The sequence below is a fragment of the Phyllobates terribilis genome, unplaced genomic scaffold (assembly GCF_046119375.1).
Source record: "Phyllobates terribilis strain yellow unplaced genomic scaffold, ASM4611937v1 Scaffold_17__1_contigs__length_24005725, whole genome shotgun sequence".
Lineage (NCBI taxonomy): Eukaryota > Metazoa > Chordata > Amphibia > Anura > Dendrobatidae > Phyllobates > Phyllobates terribilis.
The window spans coordinates 8,802,707-8,823,849 of record NW_027362777.1 but is presented as its reverse complement, the minus strand read 5'-3'; the positions used below and the strand labels follow the sequence as shown (position 1 = coordinate 8,823,849).

Genomic DNA, 21,143 nt, shown 5'->3' with positions numbered 1-21,143 from the left:
AAGCCCTGTAGCCTGTCTACTCAAGTTGCCAAAATCTTTGAAAGTACACCCTGTTTTTCATGTCTCTCTGCTCAAACCGGTAGTACCAAATCCTTTTTCCGGACGCATACCTGTTCCACCCGATCCAGTTGTTATTGACGGACAAGAGGAATTCATCGTGGAGGGGATCATCGATTCTCGCATTTATAGAGGACGGCTCCAGTACCTAGTGAAATGGCAAGGCTATCCATCGGAGGAGAATTCTTGGGAACCTCGGGAGAACATCCACGCTACTCGTTTGATTAAACTGTTCCACAGCAGATATCCCAACAAACCGGCTCCAAGGTTGTCCGGAGGACACCCTTTAAGGGGGGTGTAATGTAAGGATCTGAGTCATGTGTCTGTTCTGTCCGGTTTCTGCCCTTGTCCAAGATGGAGCTGTATGTACATGTTCTGTTTGGTTCTGCCCTTGTCCAAAATGGAATTGACAGCCTCGGGGGCCATCTTGTTTCCTGTCTGATATCTCCTGCTTCCTGTGTGCTATATATATAAAGAGACTCCGGCCAATTATACTTTGCTTGTGTATCTTGTATCTTACCTGCTGCCAAGCTTGAAGGACTTGCATCTTGCCTGTTGCTTCTCTACACTGGGATTCCCCACCTGTTACCTGCCTGCCGTTTATCTGGACTTTCATCTGTGTGCAAAGACCCGCTCTGCATCCACCTGCAGTTCAGCCTGCTCCCTGCAAGGAGCCTGGTCCGGGCTCAGGATCCTGTGGACTGTGCACCTGGGACATCTAACGATTTGTACTGACATCACAACCGTTTTCCATAGACTGTTTAACTGATCTCCCACCTGTTACCTGCCTGCCGTTTATCTGGACTTTCATCTGTGTGCAAAGACCCACTCTGCATCCACCTGCAGTTCAGCCTGCTCCCTGCAAGGAGCCTGGTCCGGGCACTGGATCCTGTGGACTGTGCACCTGGGACATCTCTCGGTTTGTACTGATATTACAACCGTTTTCCATAGACTGGTTACTGATTGCTTATTGCCTATTCCTGCCTGCTATAACATATGCTTGTCTGCTGCAATATACCCTGTTAATACAAAAATATCGTGTTTGTCTTCATTCCGACCCACGCTATCGATCTCCACAAGTATATAGTTGACAGGCAGACTGTCGGGCTGGAGAGTAGTCAGACTGGCGGACTGGAACAGTAGTCAGGCTGGCAACTGGACCTGAGGGCTGAAGCAGAGGTAAGTATGCTGTGCATCAACTTTTGCCTGGGCACCTCCATTTTGGAGGAGGAGCCTTATATATGGGAGGACCCTCGGCTATTGGCCGGGGACTCTTTAGGACGGCGCGCGTGGCCCCTTTAAGAGAGAGGGAGTGCGCGCGCACCCTAAGCACAGTGCCCGGGAAGCTGCGCGCGCCGGCAGCAGCAGGAAGAGGAGCGCAGGAGGATGCCGCGCAGTGAGCGGGGAGGTGAGAGGGACGGCGTCTCTGCCTGGCAGGAGGCTGAGACGCCAATGCTACAATACTGAAGCAACATCTTAAGACATCAGCCAGGAAGTTAAAGCTTGGGCGGAAATGGGTCTTCCAAATGGACAATGACCCGAAGCATACTGCCAGAGAGTGGCTTAAGAATAACAAAGTCAATGTTTTGGAGTGGCCATCACAAAGTCCTGATCTAAATCCTATTGAAAATTTATGGGGAAAGCTGAAAAGGCTGCGAGCAAGGCGACCTACAAACCTGGATCAGTTACACCAGTTATGTCAGGAGGAATGGGCCCAAATTCCAACCAACTATTGAGAGAAGCTTGTGGAAGGATATCCCAAACGCTTGACCCAAGTCATTCAGTTTAAGAGCAATGGTACCAAATACTAATGAAATGTATGGAAACTTTTCACTTTGCAGTAAGTAATAAAAATTCCTTAAAACATTCTCTCTCTCTCTCATTATTCTGGCATTTGGCAAATATTAAAATTTATGGTAATCCTAATTGACCTAAAACCGGAAAGGTTTATTCTGATTTCATGTCAGATAGTGAGAAAAACATGCATGTGTGTCTTTTTATATAGTGTATGTAAACTTCTGGTTTCAACTGTACTTGAACTTTATGTCCATATCTATATATAGATATATATGTGTGTGTGTGTGTGTGTGTATATATATACATATATATATATATATATATATATATATACTACAGACCAAAAGTTTGGACACACCTTCTCATTTAAAGATTTTTCTTTACTTTCATGACTATGAAAATTGTATATTCGCACTGAAGGCATCAAAACTATGAATTAACACATGTGGAATTATATACTTAACAAAAAAGTGTGAAACAACTGAAAATATGTCTTATATTCTAGGTTCTTCAAAGTAGCCACCTTTTGCTTTGATGACTGCTTTGCACACTCTTGGCATTCTCTTGATGAGCTTCAAGAGGTAGTCACCGGAAATGGTTTTCACTTCACAGGTGTGCCCTGTCAGGTTTAATAAGTGGGATTTCTTGCCTTATAAATGGGGTTGGGACCATCAGTTGTGTTGTGCAGAAGTCTGGTGGATACACAGCTGATAATCCTACTGAATAGACTGTTAGAATTTGTATTATGGCAAGAAAAAAGCAGCTAAGGAAAGAAAAACGAGTGGCCATCATTACTTTAAGAAATGAAGGTCAGTCAGTGCGAAAAATTGGGAAAACTTTGAAAGTGTCCCCAAGTGCAGTTGCAAAAACCATCAAGTGCTACAAAGAAACTGGCTCACGTGAGGACCGCCCCAAGAAAGGAAGACCAAGAGTCACCTCTGCTTCTTAAGATGTTTATCTGAGTCACCAGCCTCAGAAATGGCAGGTTAACAGCAGCTCAGATTAGAGACCAGGTCAATGCCACACAGAGTTCTAGCAGCAGACACATCTCTTCAACAACTGTTAAGAGGAGACTTTGTGCAGCAGGCCTTCATGGTAAAATAGCTGCTAGGAAACCACTGCTAAGGACAGGCAACAAGTAGAAGAGACTATTTTGGGCTAAAGAACACAAGGAATGGACATTAGACCAGTGGAAATCTGTGCTTTGGTCTGATGAGTCCAAATTTGAGATCTTTGGTTCCAACCACCGTGTCTTTGTGCGACGCAGAAAAGGTGAACGGATGGACTCTACATGCCTGGTTCCCACCGTGAAGCATGGAGGAGGAGGTGTGATGGTGTGGGGGTGCTTTGCTGGTGACACTTTTGGAGATTTATTCAAAATTGAAGGCATACTGAACCAGCATGCAAGTATATAATTCCACATGTGTTAATTCATAGTTTTGATGCCTTCAGTGTGAATGTACAATTTTCATAGTCATGAAAATAGAGAAAAATCTTTAAATGAGAAGGTGTGTCCAAACTTTTGGTCTGTACTGTATATAGTTGAATATTTATATATATATATATCTATGTGAGGACACAGCATTTCTTCTTAATTCTGCCAAATGCAGTTAGTAGTGGGCACAGGGACAGGAGCTATTGTCGCTGACTCTAGTTGTAGATGTAAATAATTGTTGGAATCTTGAATGGCTGCTGTGTACAGATTATAGCGCCCCCTACAGCTTATTGTCCTGCTGTCCTCGTGGAACAAAGGCACAGGATAACTGACAGATTGATCATTGTTAGTTTTGCTGTCTACCTGTTGTATTAGTGAGTTCAAGGTTGTTCTGCAAATATTGAAGGTCAAACTATGAACACTTCGACAATGAGAGATGACTTTCTCCCAATCCTGTAGAAAAAAATGCCTGAATACGAGGTGTGACCTAGAAAAGTAGGATCTGCCTCTTTTCCCACACACTCTACAGCAAGCCACCGACCAGCTGGAGGAACACAGATCTGCTCCACTGACCATCACTGAACCCTCAAAGACGCTGGAGAATCCAGGTTGGGACAATCAGGTCACCTGGCCACGTACCTCACTGCACTCACTCAGCTTCCTAAGCTTGCCACTACCTCGTCTCTGGTTGCCGGCCAATAGATGGGGTAGTCAGCCCTGGATGCTCCAAAGTCACAGCCCTGGATGCTCAGAGCCAGTGGAAAGGTGAGACTATGTCATGTGCACCATCTTTTGTACTTGCTGGGGCTGTACTGTATGTGACTGGCTGGTGTTGGTGCAATAAATTATTGCCGCACTGTGTTACCCTCACTCTGTCTGGTCTGAGTAGTGTCTGGCCCACGGGAAAGGAGATCGGGCGTTCAATGGAATGAGCCCTGGTCCATATGATTTTCTAAAGATGAGACCACCCACTGACCCTCGTGTCTCCACTCTATCTATCTATTAGATTTCAAAATGTTTATGAATTTCTCTAGAAAAATATTTAGATTTGAGAGTCCTCAGTGGTTGATACCTTTTAATGGCTAACTGAAAAGATGGTAACAAATTGCAAGCTTTCAAGACTACTCAGCTCTCTTCATCAGGCTAGTATACCACAAAATCTGAAGAGTCACATATTTATACACAATAAGGGTATGTGCACACGATGCAGAAATGAAGCAGAAAATTTCTGCATCATTTCTGCATCTCCCTGGCAGAAAAAACGCATGCGGATTGTACATGTGTTTTTCCTGCGTAATACATGCGGATTCACATGCGTTTCCGCATGCGGATTGACAAGCGCTTTCCAGGCGATTTTAGCATCACTTGGAAAGTGCTTGACAACTAGGTCACACTATATAAATCCATGCAACCGGCATGGATTTATATAGTGTGACCGTATAAGAATGTTTAAAAATAAAAAAATAAAGGTACACTTATCTTCTGATGCCCCGACGTGTGCTGCCTCATTCGTTCCTGGCTTGTTCCTGGCTGCCGGGATATCGCGAGACACTGCACTGAAGGGCCTGCGGTCACATGACTGTGACGTCACCGAAGGTCCTTCAGTCTTGCACGCGAGCAGAGGGAAGGAGACCGGGGGCCGTCAGAAGGTGAATATATCTTTATTTTTTATTTTATTCTTGTTTTTACAGTTTCTATGGTACCTGGGTGTGGAGGAGGGTCTCCTGTCCTCCACACCCGGGTACCATCCGCACATTAGAACGCGCCAATAACGCAAGTACAAATGCAGTCTTGCGGAATTGGCGCGTTATAATGCAAGTCAATGGCGGCAAAAACGCCGCGTTTCCGCAAAATTAATGGACATGCTGCGGATATTTGAGCGCAGCATAAACGCTGCGGAAAAATCCGCAGCATGGGCACAGCACATGCGGATTATCATTGGGGAACATTGTTGCCCTTCTACCATGCGTTTTTAATGCATTTCCGCAGCCGCAGAAACGCTGTGGAAACGCATAAAAAACGCATCGTGTGCACACAGCCTAAGACACACAAATTATGCAATAGGTAAGACAGGTGATGAAAAGCAGAGTTATTATTAAAGAGATAAACAGTTCTGGCTATAAATATTTTTGTAGATAAGGAGTGTGAAGGTTTTATTGTCCTGTGTCCAGTGTTGTGATGACCTCACAGGTCTGAGTCTGAGGAGCACATTCCTTAGTTGATGTAGAATGACATAAATCCATGCGACACATTCATTCCTGTTCTGAAAGTGTTAAAGGTCACCATCAGTTTATATTCTGAGATTCTTCTTTTTCTTTGAGATTTGAAGTTACCTTTTAATACCAGTAATTTCATGGCTTTTGTGCTGTGATCAGGGGAACAAAAATGCTTGGCTACAGGCAGATCTATTCTTTTTTCTTTTATTGTGTGGCGATGATGATTTTTGCCCTGTCTCCCCTACATACAGACCCCCAGCTGGACATTTGGTACATATAATTAAGTACACTACATTAGATGTGATACAGCTGAACGTACCTGGGATCTTATAGTCCTGATGTGAATTGGGGATCTTCATCTTGTCTGTGGTCGTTATAAAAGGACAGGTTTTGCATTTTTTCTGGTTGCAAGGAAAGGTTCCTGTAGCTGGTGGAGATGACAGGGAGCTTCTGACTTTGTCAGGAAAACTTGGTCAGACCTTGCAGCCCTCTGGCGCCCCCTTATCCTGCTGGTTAAACACAGTATTGACCGAGGATAAGCAACAGGGCGCAGCTGCTCTCATTTATGTCGACTATTGTGGCACGTGATGTGACTGGACGTATATATACCACCAGTTCCTTGAATTTCTCTATAAAATGATCTATGACAATGATTATATAATGTACATTGTGGACCATTCAGCCTCAGATGCAGAGTGTGAACATTGCCAAAAATCTATATTGCACATTTAACTGAAATAAATGATACAATTCATCAGAAATGTTAACCATTTAGACGCTTTTCCAAAGTTCCGGATAAATATGAACAAAATGTAAATGTTGATTCATAAGCCGTGAATTCAGCGGGTCAGTCCTGAGGGAATTTACATCCCATGTAGGAATTCAGAGGATCTGGGAAGGGATTTTGCGACAAATGAACAACACCGGATGGAATGGGCCCAGATAACCCGGCACCCAGGCTGGAATAGATCCATAAGCTGGTTTTCTTCGATGCCGATATGAAAGAAATAAAAACAAATATTTTCTAACACTTTTCTATTTTTTTTATAATTATTTGATATTAACCCCTTTACTACCTTGGGTCAGGCCCCTGTGACGTGCCGGGGAGGAGGGGGGATATGGAAATGAAGCTAATAGGCGGGGATTTCTTCGCGTTCCCCAGACGTGAAGCTTGCCAAAACTAATTTAATAAAAAGCTATTACACAGCAAGTAGACCTCTAATATGGGACATACAGGTGAGTATAGATTCACACTTCTATCACCTGTATCCCCATATTAGAGGTCAGATAGGTCCCAGGGGGTGACAGATTCCCTGTAACATGTTAACTGCCATGGGTGGACTCCACCTGTGGCTGTTAGGGGCACATGACAGCTGTACTGATCAGCTGTCATGTCCCTGGAAAGGTGCGGTGTCATCACCGAAGTCCACACGCTTCGCACACGCGCAGTTCCACATGCGTCGTACACACGCGGCTCCTCTCCGTGCACCTCGTACACGCTTCTCCGTACACCTCGTACACACGCGGCTCCGCTCCCTACACCTCGTACACACGCGGCTCCGCTCCGTACACCTCGTACACACGCGGCTCCGCTCCCTACACCTCGTACACACGCGGCTCCGCTCCCTACACCTCGTACACACGCGGCTCCGCTCCCTACACCTCGTACACACGCGGCTCTGCTCCGTACACACGCGGCTCTGCTCCGTACACCTCGTACACACACGGCTCCGCTCCGTACACCTCGTACACGCACGGCTCCGCTCCGTACACCTCGTACACGCGCGGCTCTGCTCCGTACACCTCGTACACACACGGCTCTGCTCCGTACACCTCGTACACACGCGGCTCTGCTCCGTACACCTCGTACACACGCGGCTCTGCTACATCCACACTGTAAACCCCTCCTGACCCCACACATAAACTTCAGCTCATCCAGCACCATGACAACCAGCACAGCAGAGTCCTGCATCCACGGAGGCCCCTGATCATGTGACCCCTGACTCCTCCCCTCCTGTGACCTCATCACAGCTCCTGTGCGCACAGAGCAGCCATATATGTGGTGGCGGCTCTGCAGGTGGAGGTATGTGGAGACCCCCGTTACTGGGCGCAGGGGGCATTAACCCCTTCTGCACGGAGACTCTTTTGGGGTCTTGTGTTGCCCCTTTATAAGAATCATATGGTTTTTGTTCTGTCTCCTGTAATAGATACATACGACCCAACTATGGAGACAGGAAGGGAGGAAACGTATTGTTCTCATAGTACAGGACCCCTTTACTGGCCCCACAGTGTAATGCCCCCAATATGCCCCTTATGCAGGATGTATGATGCCCCCACACAGTGTAATGCCCCCATTATGCCCCTTATGCAGTATGTATGATGCCCCCACACAGTGTAATGCCCCCATTATGCCCCTTATGCAGGATGTATGATGCCCCCACACAGTGTAATGCCCCCATTATGCCCCTTGTGCAGGATGTATGATGCCCCCACACAGTGTAATGCCCCTATTATGCCCCTTGTGCAAGATGTATGATGCCCCCACACAGTGTAATGCCCCCATTATGCCCCTTATGCTGGATGTATGATGCCCCCCACAGTGTAATGCCCCCATTATGCCCCTTATGCAGGATGTATGATGCCCCCCCACAGTGTAATGCCCCCATTATGCCCCTTATGCAGGATGTATGATGCCTCCACACAGTGTAATGCCCCCATTATGCCCCCTATGCAGGATGTATGATGCCCCCCCACAGTGTAATGCCCCCATTATGCCCCTTATGCAGGATGTATGATGCCCCCCCACAGTGTAATGCCCCCATTTTGCCCCTTATGCAGGATGTATGATGCCCCCACACAGTGTAATGCCCCCATTATGCCCCTTATGCAGTATGTATGATGCCCCCACACAGTGTAATGCCCCCATTATGACTCTTATGCAGTATGGATGATGCCCCCACAGTATAATGTTCCCACAGTACCGCCTGAGATCCTGCAGTTGGAATAAGTCCTGAGGTTTTACTGTTGGAATAAAACCTCTGGAACATGGTTTTCCCTTTTTCTGCTCCCCTACATAAATACTCTTGATATCGAGGCTTTGTACAATAATATACCGCATGAGGATGGTATCAGAGGAGTAAGACATTTCTTGAAATGGAGATCAGTAGAGTGTAGCAGACATAATGACTTCATGGAGGATCTTATAAAATTCACTCTTACACATAACTTCTTTCTTTTTGATAGGAAGTACTTCCCCCGAGCTCAGCGGTACTGTGATGGGGAGCCTCTGTGCCCCCTTGTATGCTAACCTTTTTCCTGGGCTGGTGGGAGGAAACCACAATATGCAGAGATGATCATAAGTGGTGACATCCATATATTGGGGTGTGGTATAGATATATTGACAAAATTTTTATCATCTGATCAGGGACGAGTGAACAGTTTCTTGAATTTGTCAGGAAACTCAACATCAATAGAGTGGGCCTGAGATTTACAACGGAGTTTAGTTATAACCCCTTGCCTTTCCTGGATGTACTAATCAAGAAAGAACTGGATGTGACCCTAGGGACATTCATCTACCATAAACCTACAAGCACTAATAAACTATTGAAGTGGGATAGCCACCACCCCATCTCCCTGAAAAAAAGAATACTCAAGGGCAAATTTTTATGGTCGAGAAGGACGTGTTCAAATGTCACATTTTAATATACAGACAATAGACATGAACACAAGATTAATGCAAAAGGTTACCCACAGTACATTTTGGATTTCGCACGATTGTGTACAGAAAAACGGGAGAGACAGACTCTTCTCCATACCTAACCAAGAGACCAAGAAAAAGATGGGATAACACGAGTAATAGGAACTGAGTAACCAAATCTTTAATATCTTAACAAAACACTAGGATGTACTTGTGGCCGACCTGGACCTGAAGGGAGCTGTGGGACCTATTCCCACAATAACTTCCAGAAAGAGTCGGTCAATTAGGGACTATTTAGTGCATAGTGTCTATAAAAAACCTGCACGCAAGGGGACTTGGCTGGATAGAAGAATCTGTAGTTTTTTTTAGATGTGGAGAATGTTGTACATGTAATTGGATGAGTGCATATAAATCTTTCTCGAGTTCCTCCGCCGGTAAAACCTTTTTCCAGAGGGATTAATCCAACTGTAAAACCTCAGGATGGGTATATATGGCCATATGCACCTGCTCCCTAGATAATGTAGGCAACAAGACCAAGACGGGATCTATGAGGAGGGTGGGGGAGCATTTGACCAATATACGCCATGGTCGGGACACCCCATTATCGAGACACATGAACAGTGTACATGTTACATAGTTACATAGTTTATAAGGCCGAAAAAAGACAAGCGTCCATCCAGTTCAGCCTATTTCTTGTGCACTGCAGCTATTCCGCAGCGTTGATCCAGGGGAAGGCAAAAAAAAACCATGCAGTATAGGCCAATTTACATCATTGAGGAAAAATTCACTTCCCGACTCCAATCTGGCAGTCAGATTAAATCCCTGGATTAATTAACTATCACTAAGCATAAGATGTAATTTTATTGTTCTCAAGAAAGGCGTCCAGGCCTCTCTTGAACTCATTAAGTGAGTTGGACATCACCACTTCCTCTCCCAGAGAGTTCCAGAGTCTCACGGCTCTGACCGTAAAGAATCCCCTTCTATGCTGGTGCAGGAACCTCCTTTCCTCCAGACGCATAGTGTGCCCCCTCGTCTTTGTCACCATCCTTGGTATAAACAGATCATGGGAGAGATCTCTGTACTGCCCCCTGATGTATTTATACATGTTTATGAGGTCTCCCCTAAGCCTTCTCTTTTCCAACGTAAATAGGTCTAATTTTGACAACCTCTCTGGGTATTCTAGTCCCTCCATTCCCTTTATTACCTTAGTCGCCCTCCTTTGTACCCTCTCTAGCTCCAATATGTCTTTCCTGAGCACCGGAGCCAGTGTACAGTGAAACCGAAGACATCTCCAATTGCATCATTGAGGTGGTTAAACCCAATGTAAGAGGAGTTGGTCACAATAGATGTATCCTCAAAAAGGAAAGTGAGTGGGTCTCCTGACTGTATTCACTAGTCCCGAAGGGACTCAATGAGCAAATTTCATATGCCTGTTTTGTGTGAATACAGCCCCATCCTGGATTACATTTTTGGATTTTATACTCTACCCATTGCTACTCAGTTCCCTGTGAATGGGGTTCACATTTTGTTGTACTTTATCGAGATATATTCTACATTTACTATATAGTAATTAACAAGTATGATGATCCTTGTGTATCTCTAATTATGCAATAGGGTTCAAATTTGACCATTTAGGAATATACTGTGGGCCATCATCCAATATTTTTTGTAGTGATGAAGTAGATCTAAAAGCCTATTGCATGATGTGAGGCTGTGCAATATGTGACGCTGAGTCACTTTTCACGGCCAGGCCATGAGAAGGAATAGTCAAGGAGTCCGAAGTCAAAAGCCAGGAGGGTACGTCATAAACCGAGGGAAGAGGCAAAGGCATAGTCAGGTAACAGTCCATTGGTCAGAATACCAGAAGGATAGCGGATCAGAGCAGAAGGGGTCAGGCATCAGAAGATCAATACACAGAACACTAAGGCACAGAGCCACAAACCTCACACTACGTGAATGTATGTCTGGCAGAAAAAGCCCAGTTAAGTAGCCTGGCAGTCACCTGGAATAATGAACACCTGAAGATAGCCGGTGCCTCCCAGTCTCAGATTGGACAGCCGAGCTGTCAATAAACACACTGACTGCTTCAGCACGCCCCTGTACCTGACTGGATGACCGAGCTGTCAATCAAAGTACCGACAGCTTCAGCATGCCCCTGTACATGATTGGACGGCTGAGCTGTCAGTAACTGCATCCCGGACACAGTGAGGGGTGGAACCGTGACCCAATACTTGTTTTTAATCTCCCATGATGCTGATCTCAGAGACAGGACTTTTCTATATTGGTGGAATGCAATACAAATTCATTATGCACTTCGGCGTAGAACATATACTTCTGGACATGGGCAGTCACAGATAGGAGACTGGGATGCTCTTCAGAGTGGAACGCACACATCCAGGCATACGTAATCTCCGACAATGTTCCTAGATATGCTCTGGTGTGTAACACATAACTACGGACATGCGCAGTCACGGATATGAGTGGAGCGGCAGCAATCAGTTTATCTGGAGTTTCAATTAAAGCGCGTCACTTCCGGACATGCACACTAGGGGATGGACATTATCGAACCTCTAGCGCATGAGAATTAACGCAGGCGCAGTACATTATTGTAGACAGACTCCATTCTATATACACTATGTCAATTCACCTCTAGGAATGGGAATGAGCCTCCTAGCCTGGGGAGGGGTTTTGGATGAAGTTGAATATTTAAACATGGACACCTGGCTATTAGGCACACTCCTGAAGATGATGTGTGTTCAGATGTTTTAGCTGCCTTTGATTCAGCCTGTCTCATCTGTTTCCCTTCAAGCCAGGACTTGCGTTTTTTATTTGTCTCAGCTATCTAATAATTGAATCTACACATATAAAGCATACAGTGTATCACTTCCTCACAGTAAGACTCTTCTAGTTGTCCATAGCAACCAATCAGTGCTCAGCTTTCATTTTACCTCAGCAGCTTCATTGTTGAAAGCTACAATCTGGTTGCTATAGCCAACCAAAAAGATCTTACTGTGAGGCAATTCTCAAAAATGAGGCCCCAGTTACCTCTGCAACAGCCGTTGCTATAATTACAGACTTTAGACCAACTTATCAGGTTTCCCCCCCTTGCGACTATATGGTTGCTGCACCTTTAAGAGTGACTCCTTGGATGCAGTCTCTAACTCTTTGAGACCCTTTGGGCAAAAACTGTGGTTTGGCATTTGTGGCACCCCAGTGGTCCAGTTGCCACTGTGGCCTTGCCTCCCTCACAGGGGGTAATGCCATGCCTGGTTTACCAGTATACAACACTTTCCTGGCTCCAAACCAGAAAGGGGAGCTCCTCCCCTTCAAATTGGAATCTGGAGGCGGGGTTAGAAAGAGTTAGTGGAGAGGAGTTGGAGACAGGAGAGCGACGAGGAAGGACCTGGGGAAGGGAGCTGTGTACAAGCTCGCCCCAGAAGAGAGAAGCGCAAAGGAACCGGACACCGGAGTCCGTGGTTGTGGGGCACTGAAGGCCCAGCAGCCGAATCCGGAGGGCAGGAGACTGCAGGTCTCCTGGCCCCACCAGATGCCCGGCGGCACAGCAGCACCATAGGGCACAGCACCGCCACGTGGGAGCGACACTTAAGGAAGGCCCGAGCTGTCTGCCATACGGGTAAGGAAGAGACGTTTTACTCAGGGACAAGGGCCGCAGCATAGCTTCAAGTAGCAGGGCCAAAGAGAATAGCGCAGAGGGAAGGCCTACAACTCTACATGGCGAGGTGGATCCCCAACTTGCTTCCAGGCCGCCTGGACCTCTACTACCAGCTAGTACCCGTGCCCCGGTCTGCCTAACTACCGCAAGTAAAGATAAAAGGAAACCGCCATTAAGCTGTGGACTGGTCATTATCTGCGGTATCACCTGCATTACACCGTATCAACAACATCCACCTCCACAATTCTACATATACTGCCCTGGAGCTTAGCTCTGCCTGTGGAGAGCTGAACCAACTCTGCTGTGTGACCATCAGCTCCAGAGGATCTGCACCGCAGCGGCGGCCCCATATAGCCGCATACCACAGGTGGCGTCACGAACATTATCTCTAAAAACTTTATTTCCCCTTTTACTTTCCCTTTAATTGACCGCCCTGGGTCACGGACCAGGTCACTGCCACCGTGACATCCCCAGCACCAACCGGCCCGTCTACTGAGTACCCCACGGCCCAGGGGGTGCATCACATTAAACACACAGACACCCATTTTTTTCTTTATTTCTATAGAGCCTAAATTCTGGGGACAAATCTTGTCAAGGTGAACAATTTTTAGGTTTCATGTTTGCAGTATTTTTAGTCTGATGTTAAAGACGGCAGCGCAAAATTTCACTCAAACCAGATGAAAAATGTTTTGTATTCTATGGGCTCCACACACAGATTTACTGCTTTATATATGTAGATATAAAGAAGAAAGCTAAATAGTGTAAAATAATAAATCTCATATGTTTCCCTTATTACCTCCAATAATTGTATTATTACACAGGATTTTTATGATGTTACATCTGCTCATCTTCGTCTCATTAGGGTCTTTACAATATTGGATCCTCTCAGCGAAGATCTCCTATATAAGAGAATTTTCCTTTTTGATCCATCAAAGATGGATATGGACAGAGACAAGATGGCGGAGAGGATATTACACCTCACCCTGGAGATCCTCTTCCGGCTTACTGGAGAGGTGAGAGATTCTGATGACGTCACATTACATCATTCTTATCTATGGGAATAACAGATGGACAGAACTGGAGAGGTGAGGACTCTGGAAATGTCTGGAGGGAGATTTATTAATGTGTCTCTCCATAACCAGGATTACACAGTAGTGAAGAAGACCTCTAGTGAGCGCTGTCAGGACCCTGTGTCTGAGGGATGGAGAAGACCCCTGAGCCCAATCACGAGACCTCCACCTCACCCCCTGATACATGAGGACATCAATGACCAGAAGATCCTAGAACTCACCTACAAGATGATTGAGCTGCTGACTGGAGAGGTGACACTGCTGGGAATGCTGGGACATTATACAGTAACACTATGAAGGGATCGGGGGGTGACGGTATCATTTTATATGTCAGGTTCCTATAAGGTGTCAGGATGTCGCTGTCTATTTCTCCATGGAGGAGTGGGAGTATTTAGAAGGACCCAAAGATCTGTACAAGGATGTCATGGAGGTTCCCCAGCCCCTCACATCATCAGGTAATAGACAGGACAAAATACACACGGCCTATAATTATTTGTATGGAAAGAATGAATTCAGTCCCTGTATGTGTTTCCTCCAGATCTATCCAGTAAGAGGACAACACCAGAGAGATGTCCCCGTTCTCTTCTTCCACAGGACTGTAAACAAGAAGATCCCAATGTTCCTCAGGATCATCAGGTAGATGGAGAGAAGGTGTCAGGAGATCTTCCCTATGATGTGTAGACGGCTGTGAAAGTCTTGTTTTATCCACCAGTATTACAGTTATATGAAAAAGTTTGGGCACCCCTATTAATCTTAAGCTTAATGTTTTATAAAAATTAGTGTTTTTGCAACAGCTATTTCAGTTTGATATATGTAATAACTGTTGGACACAGTAATGTTTCTGCCTTGAAATGAGGTTTATTGTACTAACAGAAAATGTGCAATCTGCATTCAAACAAAATTTGACAGGTGCATATAACTGTATATGCTCTATATTTGTGTCATGAGAATGGTGGAGATGGCAGGATTAGAGCTGATCATAGATATGACTTCTTATCTGTTTGTGACTATTACAATATTTGTTTCAGGGTGAAGATCTGACCCATATTAGTACTACAGAGACATATGTAAGGGGTGATGAGTGGTGTAAAGAGGAGATTCCTACATATGACCATCCAGGTGAGTAGTAACCACTAAATACAGAAAATAACAGCGTACGTAGAATGAGCTGAAAAGTTAAAAATCACTTGATAAAAAATTATCATGATGGGCCTTTAAGAGAAAGCGGAGGGTAATGATGCTGTTGGCTTCTTAGAACCCTGATATCTTATTGGATGAATCTACATACTCCATTCTGTGCTGCTGAATAAGCTCATATGGTCCCTACAAGACCAGGTCCGGTCTTTGCGGCCAAACTTGGCTGTAATATACATTTATTCACGCCTGCAGGAGATGTGTTGGCATGGCTTGAGCCCTGGTTTCATGGATTCACTCCACGTCATAAAGTACATTGTTTTCAGTCCCAAGGAATTCGGATTAGCACAATCTCTCCTGAAATGGGGGCACTAATACTTTCTCTACTCTCCTGAACCGAACTTATAGTAGCTCCAATGGTCCATACTACATGAGTGCATCTACGGTTTAGTGTTGTAGTTCTCTGCCGATACATACGTTCTTGATGTGGGTGAAACATGTTTTTTTTTATTCTATGTCTATTTGTTTACAGTTTTTCCTTTTGTATGATTTGTGGTGGGATTTGCCTGCCTCACTTACAGTTAGGTCCATATATATTTGGACAGAGACAACATTTTTCTAATTTTGGTTCTAGACATTACCACATTGAATTTTAAACAAAACAATTCAGATGCAGTTGAAGTTCAGACTTTCAGCTTTCATTTGAGGGTATCCACATCAAAATTGGATGAAGGGTTTAGGAGTTGCAGCTCCTTAACATGTGCCACCCTATTTTTAAAGGGAACAAAAGTAATTGGACAGATTTAATAATTGTAAATAAAATGTTCATTTCTAGTACTTGGTTGAAAACCCTTTGTTGGCAATGACGGCCTGAAGTCTTAAACTCATGGACATCATCAGACGCTGTGTTTCCTCCTTTTTAATGCTCTGCAGGCCTTCACTGCGGTGGTTTTCAGTTGCTGTTTGTTTGTGGGCCTTTCTGTCTGAAGTTTAGTCTTTAACAAGTGAAATGCATGCTAAATTGGGTTGAGATCAGGTGACTGACTTGGCCTTTCAAGAATATTCCACTTCTTTGCTTTAATAAACTCCTGGGTTGCTTTGGCTTTATGTTTTGGGTCATTGGTCGTCGTTTCATACTACAGATGGACAATCAGTTTGGCTGTATTTGGCTGGATCTGAGCACACAGTATGGCTCTGAATACATCAGAATTCATTCGGCTGCTTCTGTCCTGTGTCACATCATCAATAAACACTAGTGACCCAGTGCCACTGGCAGCCATGCATGCCCAAGCCATCACACTGCCTCCGGTGTGTTTTACAGATGATGTGGTATGCTTTGGATCATGAGCTGTACCACGCCTTCGCCATACTTTTCTCTTTCCATCATTCTGGTAGAGGTTGATCTTGGTTTCATCTGTCCAAAGAATGTTCTTCCAGAACTGTGCTGACTTTTTTAGATGTTTTTTAGCAAAGTCCAGTCTAGCCTTTTTATTCTTGATGCTTATGAGTTGCTTGCACCGTGCAGTGAACCCTCTGTATTTACTTTCATGCAGTCTTCTCTTTATGGTAGATTTGGATATTGATATGCCTACCTCCTGGAGAGTGTTGTTCACTTGGTTGGCTGTTGTGAAGGGGTTTCTCTTCACCATGGAATTTTCTGCAATCATCCACCACTCTTGTCTTCCGTGGGCGCCCAGGTCTTTTTGCATTGATGAGTTCACCAGTGCTTTCTGTCTTTCTCAGGATGTACCAAACTGTAGATTTTGCCACTCCTAATATTGTAGCAATTTCTCGGATGGTTTTTTTCTGTTTTTTCAGCTTAAGGATGGCTTGTTTCACCTGCATGGAGAGCTCCTTTGACCACATGTTTACTTCACAGCAAAACCTTCCAAATGCAAGCACCACACCTCAAATCAACTCCAGGCCTTTTATCTGCTTAATTGAGAATGACATAACAAAGGGATTGCCCACACCTGTCCATGAAATAGCCTTGGAGTCAATTGTCCAATTACTTTTGATCCCTTTAAAAACAGGGTGGCACATGTTAAGGAGTTGAAACTCCTAAACCCTTCATCCAGTTTTAATGTGGATACCATCAAATGAAAGCTGAAAGTCTGAACTTCAACTGCATCTGAATTGTTTTGTTTAAAATTCCTTGTGGTAATGTCTAGAACCAAAATTAGAAAAATGTTGTCTCTGTCCAAATATATATGGACCTAACTGTATGTGAGTCTGCAAGTCCCTGATAGTCTTTAAAAAAAGGTCTCCATTGACTCTTCCAAATGCCTGAGATCTAAATTTAAGACACCTCAGCTCTGCACTATTATAAAAAGTTCTATTTAGATGTCTAATATTTCTTCTTGAAACTAATCTGATAGAAAATATTGGCATTTTTTGATAATTTAGATTGCCAAGAGCCCCCGAGCCCCATTACCCCAGAGAGGTTTCACCACTAGTTACTCATCTCAATTTTTTTTTGCTGATGAAGACTGTTGAGTTTTTATTCATTTCAGTAGATGTGTTATTGTCTTTAGTCACAGTTTTGCCCATCAACATTTAATACCTCTACGTGGATATGGACTTACACAGAGACCCCTAGGCTTGGGCCACTGTGTTACCTTCTGTTCTGTGGAGTGAGATGGGAAGAATAGTCAGATAGCCGGGTGAGAATGAGGAGGGCAGAGAAAATACAAAATCAGAAGTCACAAGAGTAGTCATTCAACGTGCCGGGGTCACAACAAGAAACAAATACACAAGCCGGGAGCTGAGCACAGAGGACTGAACCAGAGGAGAACAAGGCTGTATCTGGCAGCTTCCAGCAATATGCTTCCAGCTTTAGTAGGGTGCGGTGCTTTCCAGTTGGCTGAAGCAGGGAGCAGATTACTCCAGCTGGACAGCACACACACCCATACTGCAAGACTGGATGGTACTACTGGTCCCAGGCTCCCAAATCTTAGTGTCTGGACAGATCCTGCGTTGCCCAGAGCTTCTGGTTCTGACGTCTCTTCCATCACCAGCGCCACCTGCAGAATGAATAAGGCGACTCCTGGTGAGAGAAGCAGACGTCGCAGGAGCAGATCCCAGAGGAGATGGGACACACCATTTGCAGAAGCCCTAATATGACAAAATGGTAGTAAATGAGAGCAATAAAAATCCCCATTGTGGAGATTATAACCCTCAATGAATAGTAGTGACTATTATGACTTCACAGCCACTTTACAGAAATTTGTGCACAGTGGATGTTGGAGAGTGAAAATTGCAAATATACCATTTCATTACCCAACACATAGTGCCCAGATTGTGCTCCAGGAGACACACACCGTAAATTAAGTGGGTTCTTCTCACTATAATAATGCCAAATACATGGATGCTAAATGTGGTTTGGGCGCGCTGCAAGGCTCAGAAGTGAGGGGGAGACTATACTTTGGGAGAGTGGATATTTCTGGATTGGTTTATGGGTACATGTTGCTTTTCAAGAGCTTTTGAGCCACTAATAATGGGGAAACCTCTGTTTTTCCATTGACAGATGATGGACCTGAGTGGGGACTTGTTTTTTTTTAGATGAGTAACAGTTTTTATTAGTATTATTTTTGCCTTCATAATATTGTTTGGTGGTTTTTTATTCCATGTTTGGGAGGCAGGATGAACAAACAATTGAACACTACGCTCCACTGGTTCATCCTATGATGTTTTCTATTAGGCCGGAGTCACACCAGCGTATGGTATCTGATACAAGAGCATCAGATGTGATATGCTATTGACCTTCGGCTCCTGCTCTTCAGCGATCAGGAGCCGAGTGTCCTGCTACTGTGCTGCGATTTTCTTGCATGAGATGATCGCAGCACAGGTGCAGAAGAGATGGAGAAAGTATTTTCTCCATCTCCTCCATGGTATGACCCGGCGTATATCGGACTGCACTGGGTTGACATCCGTGTGCAGTCCGTTGTTTCACTTCCACCCATAGACTTGTATGGGTGCGAATGAATCGAGTATCGCTGCTAATCACAGCATACTGCGATTGTCTTCTCATGTCGAATCAGCATGAGTAAATAATCGCTGATCTGAGCTGGCCGATATAATAACACTGGGCCGAGTGCTATGCGATGTTTTATTGCATAGCACTCGGCCATGTTATACAGTAGTGTTACTCCGGCCTTATACTGTGAACTGTCATTGTCTTGGTGAATAATTCAATATTTTTACATAACTTGGCATTTCTACTGACAGTTTAAGTAGAAATGTTCAAAAATATAAAATTCGAGGATATTTTATTCAAAAATAATAATTGGTTTTATTCTTGGCAGATGACTGTACCAGGAGATCAGAGGGACAGCTGACATCTTCAATTTTTAAATTAGTTGAGCTTGAGATCCCACAGGATACAACTAAAGTGAATGCCACTACTGCAGATATACCATCATCCCTTCACAGCAAAGATCTGTCATCTGATCCTATGAAACAGGTCCTGTCTTCTGATTCATTACCGACTACTAAGGAAAATCAAAGTCACAAAATAAGCATTAAAAAACAAACTACTGGTAAAGCTAAGAAGCCATTTTCACAATCAGAATATGGAAATAGTTTTCCCCTCGAAAAGTCTTTTCTTAAACATCCAAAAATTCACACAACGAAGAAAATATTTTCTTGTTCCACGTGTGGAAAATGTTTTAACCACAAATTAGGTCTTGTTAAACACCAGAGAAGTCACACAGAGGAAAAGCCATTTTCATGGTCAGAATGTAGGAAATATTTTAAGCAGAAATGGAATATTGTTATACACCAAAGAATGTACACAGGGGAAAAGCCTTTTTCATGTTCAGAATGTGGTAAATATTTTACATGGAAATCAAATTTGTTTCAGCACCAAAGAATTCACACAGGAGAGAAGCCTTTTTCATGTTCAGAATGTGGGAAATTTTTTACCCGGAAAGCGAATCTTGATATCCACCAGAGAACCCACACAGGGGAGAAGCCATTTTCCTGTTCAGAATGTTTAAAATGTTTTAATTTTAAATCGCTTCTTGATAGACACCAGAGAACCCACACAGGGGAGAAGCCTTTTTCTTGTTCAGAATGTGGAAAATGTTTTAACCAGAAATCAGATCTTGTTATTCACCAGAGAACTCACACAGGGGAGAAGCCATTTTCATGTTCAGAATGTGGGAAATATTTTACATGGAAATCAAATTTGGTTCAGCACCAGAGAACTCACAGAGGAGAGAAGCCTTTTTTCATGTTCAGAATGTGGGAAATGTTTTAACCAAATTTCAACTTTGCTTGACCACCAGAGAACTCACACAAGCAAAAAGCCTTTTTCATGTTCAAAATGTGGGAAATGTTTTATCCATAAATCAGCTTTGGTTAAGCACCAGAGAGCTCATACAGAGGAGACGCCTTTTTCCTGTTCAAAATGTGGAAAATGTTTTACCCGAAAAGCGCATCTTGATATCCACAAAAAAACCCACACAGGAGATAAGCCTTTTTCCTGTTCAGAATGTGGAAAATGTTTTAATTTTAAATCGTTTCTTGATAGACACCAGAGAACCCACACAGGGGAGAAACCTTTTTCCTGTTCAGAATGTGGAAAATGTTTTAATCAGAAATCAGATCTTGTTATTCACCATAGGACTCACACAGGGGAGAAGCCTTTTTCATGTTCAGAATGTGGGCAATATTTTACATGGAAATCAAATTTGGTTCAGCACCAGAGAAGTCACACAGGAGAGAAGCCTTTTTCCTGTTCAGAATGTTGGAAATGTTTTGTAAAGAAATCTTCTCTTCTTAGTCACCAAAGAATTCACACAGGGGAGAAGCCTTTTCCATGTTCGTAATGTGGGGAATGTTTTACACAGAATTCATCTCTTAATAAACTTTAAAGAAATCACACAGGGGAAAAGCCTTTTTCATGTTCAGAATGTTGGAACTGTTTTAACTCTTCTGTTCCTAGGGTACATGTGAAGTTGTTACATCACATGAGCCCTGCGCCCAATCAGCTTCATTCGGCTTCACTGTCCCCTTCTTCGGACGTATTGAACATCAACAAGAAGCCAGGGCTGCTGCTGCT

At 44.1% G+C, this 21,143-nt stretch overlaps 1 protein-coding gene across 2 annotated transcripts; it reads left to right on the top strand.

The window, feature by feature from the left end:
- The first annotated feature begins 4,862 nt into the window (after positions 1–4,862).
- On the top strand, positions 4,863–20,371 carry LOC141176065 (uncharacterized). Of its 2 annotated transcripts, none has more exons than XM_073660048.1 (7): positions 4,863–4,938; positions 13,738–13,888; positions 14,018–14,197; positions 14,280–14,400; positions 14,484–14,581; positions 14,974–15,064; positions 19,384–20,371. In XM_073660048.1, exons 1-7 carry the CDS (start codon positions 4,865–4,867, stop codon positions 20,337–20,339), a joined length of 1,671 nt encoding a protein of 556 aa, XP_073516149.1. In that variant the 5' UTR covers positions 4,863–4,864; the 3' UTR covers positions 20,340–20,371. The 2 variants fall into 2 exon arrangements, with proteins under 2 accessions (XP_073516149.1, XP_073516150.1); XM_073660049.1 differs by lacking the exon at positions 4,863–4,938 and adding an exon at positions 7,488–7,588.
- Positions 20,372–21,143: the final 772 nt, after the last annotated feature.